Source organism: Microtus pennsylvanicus, chromosome 12 (genome assembly GCF_037038515.1).
Source record: "Microtus pennsylvanicus isolate mMicPen1 chromosome 12, mMicPen1.hap1, whole genome shotgun sequence".
In the NCBI taxonomy this organism is placed as follows: domain Eukaryota; kingdom Metazoa; phylum Chordata; class Mammalia; order Rodentia; family Cricetidae; genus Microtus; species Microtus pennsylvanicus.
This window is the reverse complement of record NC_134590.1, coordinates 35,793,153-35,805,960: the sequence shown is the minus strand read 5'-3', so window position 1 is coordinate 35,805,960 and position 12,808 is coordinate 35,793,153. Positions and strand designations below refer to the sequence as shown.

General features: G+C 43.3%; 1 protein-coding gene across 4 annotated transcripts in view; it reads right to left on the bottom strand.

Annotated features, from left to right (window-relative positions):
* Rfc1 (replication factor C subunit 1) overlaps positions 1–12,232 on the bottom strand; it is a 66,413-nt gene extending 54,181 nt beyond the window's left edge. For 2 of the 4 annotated variants that reach the window (XM_075943415.1, XM_075943417.1), the window contains exon 1: positions 12,088–12,232. In XM_075943415.1, coding sequence (XP_075799530.1) covers positions 12,088–12,090 — 3 coding nt within the window. In that variant the 5' untranslated portion in view covers positions 12,091–12,232. The remainder of the gene's footprint in view (positions 1–12,087) is intronic. The other 2 variants (XM_075943416.1, XM_075943418.1) reach the window with 1 other exon arrangement.
* Positions 12,233–12,808: the final 576 nt, after the last annotated feature.

Below are 12,808 nucleotides of genomic sequence, written 5' to 3'. Positions count from 1 at the left end.
CTGGACTGCTTGATGTTATGCTGTATGAACTGGACAAGCAGGACCCACAGAGAAATGACTGCTGAACTTGCCTAAAGGTGAGACAGTGCTTTAGGGTTCCTGCTTCATGAGAGAGTCTGCATGACATTCTGCAGGACACAGAAGAAAGTGACTGACAAGACGGGCGGTGGTGGCGCACGCCTTTAATCCCAGCACTCGGGAGGCAGAGACAGGCGGATCTCTGTGAGTTCGAGGAGAGGCCAGCCTGGTCTACAAGAACTAGTTCCAGGACAGGCTCCAAAGCCACAGAGAAACCCTGTCTCGAAAAACCAAAAAAATAAAAAAAAATAAAAAGAAAGTGACTGACAAGCTGCCAATATAGGTGGAACTGTCTTGAAATTTCCTGCTTCATGGAAAAGTCTGCTGGATACCATGGGTCTGTGGGCTAAAGATGGATGCCCCAACGGCACAGAAGAACTTTAGATGACTGTCCAGGCAGCAAGATGTCTCTGTCATTTCTAGAGTTTTGGAAGTTGCTTACAATGCACTTCCTGTTGACTTAGGAAATATTACATCCTTCTAAAGTCTTTTTTTTTTAAACTTTATTTAACTTTATTTCATGCACGTTGGTATAAAAATGTCAGATTCTCTTGAACTGGAGCTACAGACAGCTGCGAGCTGCCATGTGGGTGCTGGGAATTGAACCTGGGTCCTCTGGAGGAGCAGTCAGTGCTCTTAACCACTGAGCCATCTCTCCAGCCCCCTTCTAAAGTCTTTGATGGTTTTGAAGAATAGATATAACTATAGTTTTCCTTAGTTATGATAAAAGATAAAGTAGATATAAATGTTGTAACTATAATTCTTACTTGATATCAGTTTTGTTTTATGTAATTTTACTATGTTATTTTGTTTTATGTAATTTTACTATGTTAAAGTTAAAACTTTCCTTTTTATTTAAACAGAAAAGGGGAGGTGATGTAGAATTCCCCTCTGTATGCTGTGATTACCATTGATGAATAAAGGGACTACTTTGGGCCTATAGCAGAGTTATAGGGGGACAGAGCTGGGTGGGGAACTAAACTGAATGCTGGGAGAAAGAAGGTGGAGTCAAGGAGAAGCCATGTAGCCCCGCCGGAGACAGACACAGGAACTTAACCCGGTAAACCACAGCCTCATGGTGATACACAGATTAGTGGAGATGGATTAATTTAAGATGAGTTAGCCAGAAATATGCTTAACTTTTTGGCCAAACAGTATTGCAAATAATATAGTTTCTGTGCGATTATTTCGAGGCTGAGCAGCCACGAACAAACAAGCGACCTCCTACAATAACACATGCAAAACATCCAGGCACATAAAATAAAAATGTTAAAAAAAAAACAAAACTTTTCATTAGTGGTGTACACCCTTAATTCCAGCACTCTAGTGGCAGGGAGAGCTCTATGAGTTCAAGGCCAATCTGGTATATACACTGAGTTCCAGACGAGCCAAGACTACATAGTCTCAAAAATAAGTGAATAAATAAACAATGTAAGAGGACATGTTAATTGCAAAACAAAATAAATATGTGTGCTAAAACAATCTTTAGCTGGGTATGGTGCACACACATGTAATCCCAGCACTGAGGAAGCTAAAGCAAAGGACTACCAAATTCAAAGCCAGCCAGGGCTACATAACAAGTACCAGGCCAGCAATCTAGATAGCAAGGCCCTCCACCAGGAAATCCTTAACTGGGGTTTTTGCTATGATTTGTTTGAAGAAAATGTAAGAAGAGGCTAGGGAGACAGCTCAGCTGTACAAGTGCATGCTATGTTCAAATCCCCTAACCCAGATAAAAAGTGGGGCATGGCTGCTCATACCTGTAAATCTAACACTGGGATGGGGCACAGACACAAAGATTGCCAGCATGGGGTTCAGTTAAAGACCCTATCTCAGAAGAAGAGGATGGAGAGTAACAGAGCAGGGAGCCAGTGTTTTCCTGGGGCTCCTCATGAACTGGGCCCACACACACACACACACATACACACACACACACACATACACACATACACACATACATACACACCACACACACACACATACACACACACATACACACACACACATACACACACACATACACACACACATACACATACATACACACCACACACACACACATACACACATACACACACATACACATACATACACACCACACACACACACATACACACACACACATACACACACACGCATACACATACATACACACCACACACACACACATACACATACACACATACACACACACACATACACATACACACACACACACATACACACATACACACACATACACATACATACACACCACACACACACACATACACACATACACACACATACACATACACACACACATACACACACACACATACACATACATACACACCACACACACACACATACACACACACATACACACACACGCATACACATACATACACACCACACACACACACATACACATACACACATACACACACACACATACACATACACACACACACACATACACACACACACACATACACACATACACATACATACACACCACACACACACACATACACACACACGCATACACATACATACACACCTACACACACACATACACATACACACATACACATACATACACACACACACACATACACATACATACACACACACACACACACTCCTTAAGATATTAAATTAGCACTGTGACTAAAATTCACCTCCTATCTTAGGTCTGTATGCCTTACTCTCATGTCATGTCATATTACAATATTGTGGCTATACAAGGCAAAAACTACTTTCACTTTTAGTAGGCCATTTCCTCTTCCTTCAAAATTGGTTTTTAGCCAAACGAATTACCTTTTTTAGAAATCAAAACCATCACTACACATACGATCAACATTACTGGTGCAGCAAAGTCCAGCACTTGCCTCAAGCACTTCCCTGAGGAAAACACCATGAGCTATTTAAGTATGATCTAGAAAATCTTAAATTTTTCAAAACTTCCGGGGGCAGGGAGGGGGGCTATTAACTGTACAAAGAAGAATCTGTAACAAGTTCCAGGGAAGAAAAGTCTAAGGTCCCTCACGGACTCCTTCATTCACCTAGGTTAACACTCAGTACTTCTAAAAGCCTTCAACAGACCAGGATCAATGCTTAGTGGTCAGAAGAAACAAAACAGGAAGCAGCAGGGCCAGGGTGGCACAGCCCTATAATCCAAGACTAGGGAGGAAGAGGTAAGTGATCTCTGTGAGTTCAAGGCCAACCTGGTCAACAGAGTTCCGGGGAAGCCAAGCCAAGGCAACCTACAGAGAGAAACCCTGCCCCGCCAAAAGAAAAGGAAAGAAAAAAAAAAAGAAAAAGGGAGGGAGGGAGGAGAAAACGGTAAAGAAGGAAAACAACCCAGCCCTCAGCTCTCAGAGTCTCAATGCTCTTCAGAGTCTTCAGCAAACAAAAGCTGAGCCTAGAGAATGAGAGCAGTGGGACCTGCCCCTGCTCCTGTGTCTACTGAAGGTCTCCTGAAGTCTCTGCTGACAATGAAAATCCTCATCGTGTCCAGAGGATACCATAGTGTCTCTCAATTAAACATTCATCTTAGAAATTTTTTGGGTTCCTGACCAAAATTACAAATGGACAAAACTGAGCACAACACAGAAATAATTGTCTAATTTAGGTTTAAAATAATTGGTTTCTTTCTACACCTGCTTAACTTGGATAACTAAAGTTTGAGGCGGATCATGCCTGATGATGTGGTTTATTCCAGGATTCTGACATTTTCACCACAGCTAACGTACTGAAATTCTCGTTCATACAGAGGTTAATTCACAACTTACTTCTAATCAAAAAAGTCAAATTTCAACTACCTACATGACCACATAACTTCAAACTAAAATCAGACCTAAAATATAATACAGGAAAACACCATACTTCTCTAGACTACCTTACTGTCATGAAGAAAAAAAAAACAAAAAACAAAAAAAAACACTAAAGCCAAGGTCTCAGCAGGTAGCCCTGACTGGTCTGACTCAGGAGCCCACCTGTCTGCCTTCTGAGGACTGACAGTAAAGGTGACTACTGCCAGCCCACTCATGAAATGCTTTAATAACTCAGTCATCAACAAAAAGGTGGAAAAAATTTAATAGATTTGACATTAGTGTTTTGCCTGCATGTACGTGTGTGTACCATGTAAGTGTCTGGTGCCTATGGAGCTCAGAGAAGCCTGGGGTCTCCTGGAAACAGAGTGATGGATGGTTGTCAGTCACTATGTGGGTGCTGGGAACCAAATTTGTGTCCTCTGCAAAAGCAGCAAGTGCTCTTAACCACTGAACGAGCACTCTTGTCCCTAGAACAGTTGGTCTCAACCTTCCTAATTCTGTGACCTTTAATACAGTTCCTCATGTTAGAGTAACACCCAACCATAAAATTTTCATTGCTACCTCATAAGTGTAATTCTGCTTCTGTTATGAACTGCAATGTGACTATCTGTGCTTTCCAATGGTCTTAGATGACCCCCGAGAAATCATCCAATACCTCACAGCATATGACCCACATGTCTAGAAAATGCCAGCAACTTTTACCTTCTTGATGCTTTTTTACTGGAACTACAAAGTTTATTTACACATCAAATATTTATGGAAAATGTACCATATTCCAAATACTACAAAGCAGTTCTCTGTCCCCGTGGCTTCTACCCCTGCAGACCGTCAGTAACAAGCAGTGCATTTAGTAAAGTATGTGAGTGCCAAAGAAACCAAACACGTAGTCTTTGACTTCCACAACAGTAATTTTTAAAAATAATTTATTATCATCATCTATGTGCACTGGTGCTTTGCCTGCTGGTTTATCCATGTGAGGGAGTCAGATACCCTAGACTGGAGTTACAGACAGGTGTGAGCTGCCATATGGGTGCTGGGAATTGAACTTGAGTCCTCTGAAAGAGCAACCAGTGCTCTTAACCTCTAAGCTCACTCTCCAGCCCCACAACAGTAATATTTAATACTGTTTAAAAGCTAAGATTTTATAAACCTCAAGATTTATATTTTCCCCAGAAATATTCAGAAACATACATACATACAAAACTCTGAATACAGGTCTGAGGTATAACTCAGGATAAAGCACTTCCCTATCAACAGTAAAGAACTGCAGGATGAGGAAGAGAGGAGGGGCAGGAAGGCCTGGAGAAGTGTAATGGCTCAGTGGGTAAGGATAACCAAAGTTCAGTTCCAAAGACCCACACTGCAAGTTGCCTCTGACCTCCACACTGTGCTGTGGCAGGCATGTACTTACACACAATAAATTAAACAGATGTGAGTGATTAGGTAAGTAAACTGTGGCTGGTAACACTAGTACTCGGAAGATGCAGGCAATAGAAGAAACTGGGAGTTCAAGGTCATTCTCAGTTCAAGGACATCCTTGGAAAGGTGAGAATCTGATTGATAGACACACACACACACAAATAAATACATACATACAAAAATTAATGTGCTTAATCCACATAATTGTTAGCCTAGAAATTGTTAGCCCCAATTCACAAACTGAGAATGTAACTGAGAATGTCAAGAAGCATTCACTAGCAAAAGTTTTAAAATTGAAAATTGGGCCAGGCCAGGCAGTGGTAGTGCACACCCCACCCCCCAAGCAGAAAAAGGCAAATCTCTGAGTTTAAGGTCAGCGTGGTCTACAGAGAGAATTCCAGGATAGCCAGGGCTACATAGAGAAACCCTGCCCCCCCCAAAAAAATAAATAAATTCATAGATTAAATAAAATTGAAGACTGGGGCTGAAGGGATGGCTCACAGTTAAGATCCTTTCTATTCTTCCAAAGGACCTGAGTTAGGTTCCCAGCATCCCTATGAAGAAACTTAAACTCACTCACCTGTTACTCTAGCCTCCAAGGACAACTACACACATGGCATTCACTCAGACACATAAATACACATAAATAAAAATAAATATTTTAATTGATCTTAAATAGAAAGTGGGAAATTGCTAATCACCACTACAATCCCAGAACTAAGAAGTCTGAGGCAAGGAGGAACAGGAATTTAAGACCACCCTGGTCTACTTTGTGTAAATGCCTTGGAGAAAAAGACAGGGTTAGACAAGAGAGAGGCAGCTCCCATCACTAAGCTATAATTAACAGTCTACAAGATGATTGATTAGAGAGAAATGTTGTATATCAGGCAACCCAAATCCAATTTTGATAAACACAGACCAAACCGTGTTTTGGTCAGATACTAAAAGGAAAGGGGTACATTTTCTAGGCTTTAATTTGTACCAAGGCATTTTATTTCCAGCTTGGTTTCAAAACTATGAGTACACGTAGAGATGACAAACATAACTTGTTGCTATTTCCCCAACACCAAAGAAACGCAGCACAAGGCGCCTTCAGCCCAGAAACCCCAGGTGTAGAGCTCTGCACAGTCGCTCTGCAGCACTCAGAAACCCCAGGTGTAGAGCTCTGCACAGTCGCTCTGCAGCACTGAGAAACCCCAGGTGTAGAGCTCTGCAGTCGCTCTGCAGCACTCAGAAGCCCCAGGTGTAGAGCTCTGCACAGTCGCTCTGCAGCACTGAGAAACCCCAGGTGTAGAGCTCTGCAGTCGCTCTGCAGCACTCAGAAGCCCCAGGTGTAGAGCTCTGCACAGTCGCTCTGCAGCACTCAGAAGCCCCAGGTGTAGAGCTCTGCACAGTCGCTCTGCAGCACTCAGAAGCTCTCCTTACTCTTCCACCTGTCAGCAGCTCAGCCACCAGCTGAGGAGGAGGAGGGCGCAAATTATGTCACTATGTTAATTTATCTGTGACGAGCACAGGATTCCATGCAAAGTACAAACCACAGTGCTCTGCAGAGCAGCTGCCAAAATAATACACATTGGTTTTTACTTCTCTAATTTAAAATTAGCAAACAAATGAAAATATTTAACATTTTAACGGTCCACCAAATTTACAAGAAAATTTATAATCAACATACTTCACAAAATCTACTCAAATTATCTAACAAGCTTTTACTTTATAAAGCACCAAAATGCACTGTCTTGTTTCGTTTGTTTTGGGTTTTCAAGACAGGGTTTCTCTCTGTGGCCCTGGCTGTCCTGTAAAGACCAGACTAGCCTTGAACTCAGAGATCTACCTGCCTCTGCCTCCCAAATGCTGGGACTAAAGGTGTATGTCATGAAGCTGGGCTTGACGTTTTATTCTCTTGAATTTTGGATGATCTGAAAATGTTAGCTATTAAATAAATAGAAATGCAATATTAAAAAAGTAATAAGGGGGGCTAGAGAGACGTTAAGAACACTGACTGCTCTTCCAGAAGACTCAGGTTCAATTCCCAGCACCCACAGGCAGCTCACACCTGTCTGTAACTCCAGTTCCAGGGTTTCTAACACCCTCATACAAACGTACACCAAGGCAAAACATCAATGAACATTAAATAAAAATAATTATTTTTTAAAAAATAATAAGAAGCCCTATTTGTACTGCTGTGAGATTTAACTGCTTAAAATATAAGTGAAACCCTATAGATACTATTTTCTTTTTTAATCAACAAGCTTTCTTTTTTCATCAATAATTGGTTGGTATAATTATTAAAATTGCCGGGCGGTGGTGGCGCACGCCTTTAATCCCAGCACTCAGGAGGCAGAAGCAGGCAGATCTCTGTGAGTTCAAGGCCAGCCTGGTCTAGAAGAGCTAGTTCCAGGACAGGCTCCAAAGCTACAGAGAAACCCTGTCTCGAAAAAAAACAAAAAAAGAAAAAAAATTATTAAAATTATGCATATGGTTGAAAAAATACATATCAGTTCTTTTTTCCTTTTTTTTAATGTGCCTGGCTGTTTTGCCTGCATATATGTCTGTGTACCATGTGCATGCAGTAATACCTTTTTTAAATTTATTTTTTTAAAAAACTATCTTTTCTCATTTTATATGCCAAATCCATTTCCCACTCCCTCCCCTCCTCCTGCTCCCTCCACCTCCCAAACTTCCCCCTCTACACCTCAGAAAGGGTAAGGCTTCCCATGGGGAGTAAACAAAATCCAGCACTGCTCTGAGGCAGGACCAAGGCCTCCCCCCCACACACACACATCCATAGAGAATGAGTTTCAATGTCACGCGGGAGACCGGGGTTCAATTCCCCGACGGGGTACCAAAGAAAAAAAAGGAGAATGAGTTTCAAAAGGCCAGAACAAGCAGTAGGGATAAATCCTGGTCTCACTGCCAGTGGCCCCACACTCTGCCCCAGCCATACAACTATCACCCACATTCAGAGGGCCTAGTTTTGTCCTATGCTGGTTCCCTCTCTGTCAGGCCAGTGTTGGAAGGCTTCCATTAGCTCAGGTAAGCTGTTTCAGTGGGTGTCCCCATCATAGTCTGACCTCTTTGCTTGTATTCTCGCTCCTCCCTCTCTTCAACTGGACTTTGAGAGCCCAGCCCTATATGTCAATCTTGAAGGAAGTCTTTGGAGGTGGGGTCAGGTGTCTCAACTCTGTAGTCTGAGCATCGTGTCCGCTCTAAGGCATCTTTACATCACTGTACACATCGTTACTGGCTGTGTCAAGTGCTCTCCCTGGAGCAAGGCTGTCTGTACTGCAATACAACCTTTTCCAGTTGTATTACAACTTGGCCTGTGAGGCCTCTGCTTACTTTCCTGGCTTATCCGTCTGTTTCCTATGAGGTATGAATATAGAAGTCCAAGTTTATTCTTTATTCTTTGCATGAGAGTATCTGCTCTTGGTACTTTTTTTCTTTCTTTTCCTCCTGCCTCTTGAGTGCCGAGATTATAGGTGTGCATATACCTTTATGCCTGGCCTTGGCATCACTTTTTTAACTGACTACTGAATTATCTCAACACCTTTGTCAAAAGCCAAAAAAAAGCTGGAGACCTCAAGTTCAATGACTCCCAGAGCAAGAGCTAACCTTCTGTCTGTGGATGAGCTTCAGCAAAGGGGAAGGCCTTCAGGCGGTGTGGCATGTACCTACAGGCATCTCTGCTGGCCAGAACATTTGCATACCTCTCACCACATTTATCTAACAACTACTGCACTATACTATAACTTATGTACAGATGCTCAATAAACACTCATTAAATAGAACTTTATTCTGGAGTTCTGTTAGGCTTCTTTTCATGCTAACTGCTGGAGGGTTAGATTAAATACCAATACATAATTTTTTTATTTATTTTATTTTTTATGTGTATACTGTTTTGCATTATATATATATATATATATATATATATATATATGTACCACATACATGTCTGATGACATTAAAGTTCAGAAGAGGGTTCTGAATTGCCATCGAACTGAAGTTACAGATGGTTATAAGCTGCTATGTAGATGCTAGGAATCAAACCCAGGTCCTCTACAAGAGCAACAAGTGCTTCTAAGTAGTGAGCCATCTCTCCAGCCCAGCGTGTGCGTGCGTGTGTGTGTGTGTGTGGTGTACTTATTTTCCGTGTTTATATGTGGATATGTGCACATGAGTGCAGTGCACAAAGTCCAGGTGCTCTGACTCCCTTGGAGCTGCATTTGCAGTCAAATGTCAGTCATCTGACACAGGTGCTGAGAACAGAACCAGATTCCCTCCGCAGGAGCAGCTGGCACTCTTAACCACCAAGCCGTCTCTCCAGCCCAATACAAAATTCTAATCTACTTACTAGAAACGTTTCCTTTCAGCAAACAGTAAAAACTGATCAACTTAGCCGTTTCTTTTCAGCAAGAATTACTTTTAGTACTAGAAAAGTGAAGCAGGAGCTGGGGCAAGGGCTCAGTTGGTGAAGTGCTTGCCACCCAGGCATTAGGAGTTGAGTCTGAATCTCTAGCACCCACATACAAAGGTGGGTGTGTGGTGGTGTACCCCTGCAATCCTAGCACTGGTGACACAGAGACAGACAAGATTCCTGTGGCTTGCTGGCCGGCCAGCCAACTTAGGCACTGGTGAGCTCCAGGTTCTGTGAAACCCTCACAAAAAACAAGGTGAGTCTAGGAGGCTGACTCAGTACAAGCATGAGGACCTGCATGCAGACCCACAGTGCCCCATAAAACCAGGCAAAGCTATATATGGGGGAAGCAGAGACATGAGGACCACTGGTGTTTGCTGGCCTACAGTAATAGAACAAACCAGCCTGTTCTGTATATATTGTAAGGTCAAGGCCTGATACATGATACCACTACCCAAAATTTTCCTTAAAAACAGTGAACTCAGAGCCAAACATGACGACAAAGCCAGGAGCATCTCTGAGTTTGAGACCAGCCTGGTCTATAATGTAAGTTCTAGGGAAGCCAGGACTATTATAAGGAGACCCTGTCTCAAAAAACAAAAACTTGAGAGGTTTGAGAGGCTTGATTGAGAACACATGTTACTCTTGCAGAGGACCTGATCAGTTTCCAACACACACAAAATGGCTCACAGCTGCCTTCGACACCAGTTCCAAGAGATTCAAAGCCCTCTTCTGATCTTGGGGCCAGGGTTGCATATGATGCATGTACATGCACATAGGCAAAGCATTCATACACATAAAATAAGAAACTTTCTTTTTAATTTTTAAATGCCCGGAGGGGCGTGACTGGAGAGATGGTTCAGTAGTCAGAGTACTTGCAGCTCTTCTGAACCTGAGTTTAATTCCTAACACCCACAACCATTTTTTTGTTGTTGTTTGTTTTGTTTTGCGAAAAAGAGTTTCTCGGTGTAGCTTTGGTGCCTGTCCTGGAGTCCTGGAACTCCCTTTGTAGACCAGGCCGACTGCGAACTCACAGAGATCCGCCTGCCTCTGCCTCCCAAGTGTTGGGATTTAAAGGCGTGCGCCACCACTGCCTGGCCCACAACCACCTTTAACTCCGGCTCCAGGCATGCATGTTCACAGAAATACATCTAGGCAAAACATACATATTACAAACTAAATAAAAAAACTAATGAACATGGAGCTTGGAGAGATGGCTCGGTGGTTAAGAGTGTGTACTGTTCTTGTAGAGGGCCTGAATTTCCACAGCAGGCATCTTCAAACCATCTTGAACTCCAGCTCCAGAGGATGACACCCTCTTCTGGATGCCATGGGCACACATGTGTGCATACACAAACACAGATATAAACACATAACTAAGCTTTTTTTTTTTCAAGAAAGCACTTTAAGTGAATGTTTAGAAAGTGTTTAAAGCCAACAACTCACATATAAACCTGGGGGAAAAAGGCTGACCCTGCGTGGCTACTATTATCTTTTCCCCAAGAAGAAAGAGGAGAGCGCTGAAATTTTTCCAATCCAACATAACTTTTCCCCCTTGAATGCTGGCATTCGGAAGAATGATGGATAACAACTAAGTGAAGAATAATAGAAAATATATGTACAGATGATTGTTAAATACCCTCTAGATTAACTGGGGATCTTCGGTTATCCTTTAAATTAAAAATTGCTTCCAATATGCAACTATCTCCTATGCCTGCTGCTATTTCACTTTCGAGCTGTTAGTTCATTGTACAGAATTATGAACTGAACTTGTGACTGAGGGTTTTTTTTAACACTTTAACAGGTGACAAGAAATGACAGCTGTCAAATACATAACATCCCTCTATACTCGCTGTGTTTTTTACTCCTGGTAAACCAGGTAATCTGTTCAACTCCTATAAACTACTCAACAAAGTAAAACAACTTCCTTGTGTCATCAGCTCTCAAAACACCTGAGACGCGCTTCAGGAAGAAACTGATTATTAAAGCGAAGGCCCGAGCAACTTTTCCCTAAGAAAGCAAAGTATTACATTCTTCCTCACAAAGCTTGAAGTCACGGTTTTTAGGAAGCATTCCAACTGAGATTTGGGACAGTGCCGTACACGAAATAAACTTTTAACTCCGGGTCCAAATCAACGTTCCTCTTCTTCCTCCCTTCCCCCAGGAGTCGGGGGGTGGAGTGTGAAAGTGCCGCGTTGCAGCCACATCCCTGCACGCTGCGTCCGCGGGGCGCCCCGCACCCTAAGCGGGCCCCTCGGAGCACCCTGCGCCGTCCTCCCCAGCCCGCACCGCGGCCGCGCCCCGTCCACACCCGGCCTGCAAAGCCTCTGGAGCTGCACGGCCTCCCGGACGGCTCACCATTGCAGCCCCAAGACCGAAGAGGAACAGGTGGGCAGGCCCGCGGCTGGGGGAATCCGTTATCGGGGCTCGGGATCCATTGGCGCCAACAACTTCTCCCGCGAAGTGGCAGAAGCGTAAGCGGCGGCGCGCGGCGATGACGTCAGGAGGCGCGCTCTCGCCGCGCAGCCCCGCCCCCAAGGCGGGAGTTTCAGGCTTGGGGGCGGTACGGTCCCGGCGGCGGCTGGAGGATTGCTGCTGCCTCTGTAGGGTTCGGTGTGCGCGTGCGGTCGCGACCCAGACGCCCAATCTTTGGTCTGCAGCTGACTTCCTCTAAGGAGGATATCCAGGTGCCTTCCTTCCGTGTACACGTGCACAGCAAGAGCAGTGCCCTGCAGCAACTTCCAGAAGGGCTTACTCCCACCCTCAATAGAATGAAAAGTATTCGATACACACTGCCCACATCAACTGTTCCCCTCAAACTTTACTCTGATTTGTTTTGTTTTCTTTTTAATGTTTGACCTATCGATTTTGGCTCAAACTAAGAAACCCGTAGTTAGAAAAGTCCCAGGATAAAGGACAAATATTTATTACTTTTTACACGTTTATTTATTGGTGGTGGAGTTTGCCAGTGACGATCAAAGAAAATCTTATGGGAGCCCTTCCGCCACGTGGGTACATGTTTGTTTTAAAGGGGCTATTTACATTAAAGGAATATTTACATTAAGTTTTTTCTATTAAA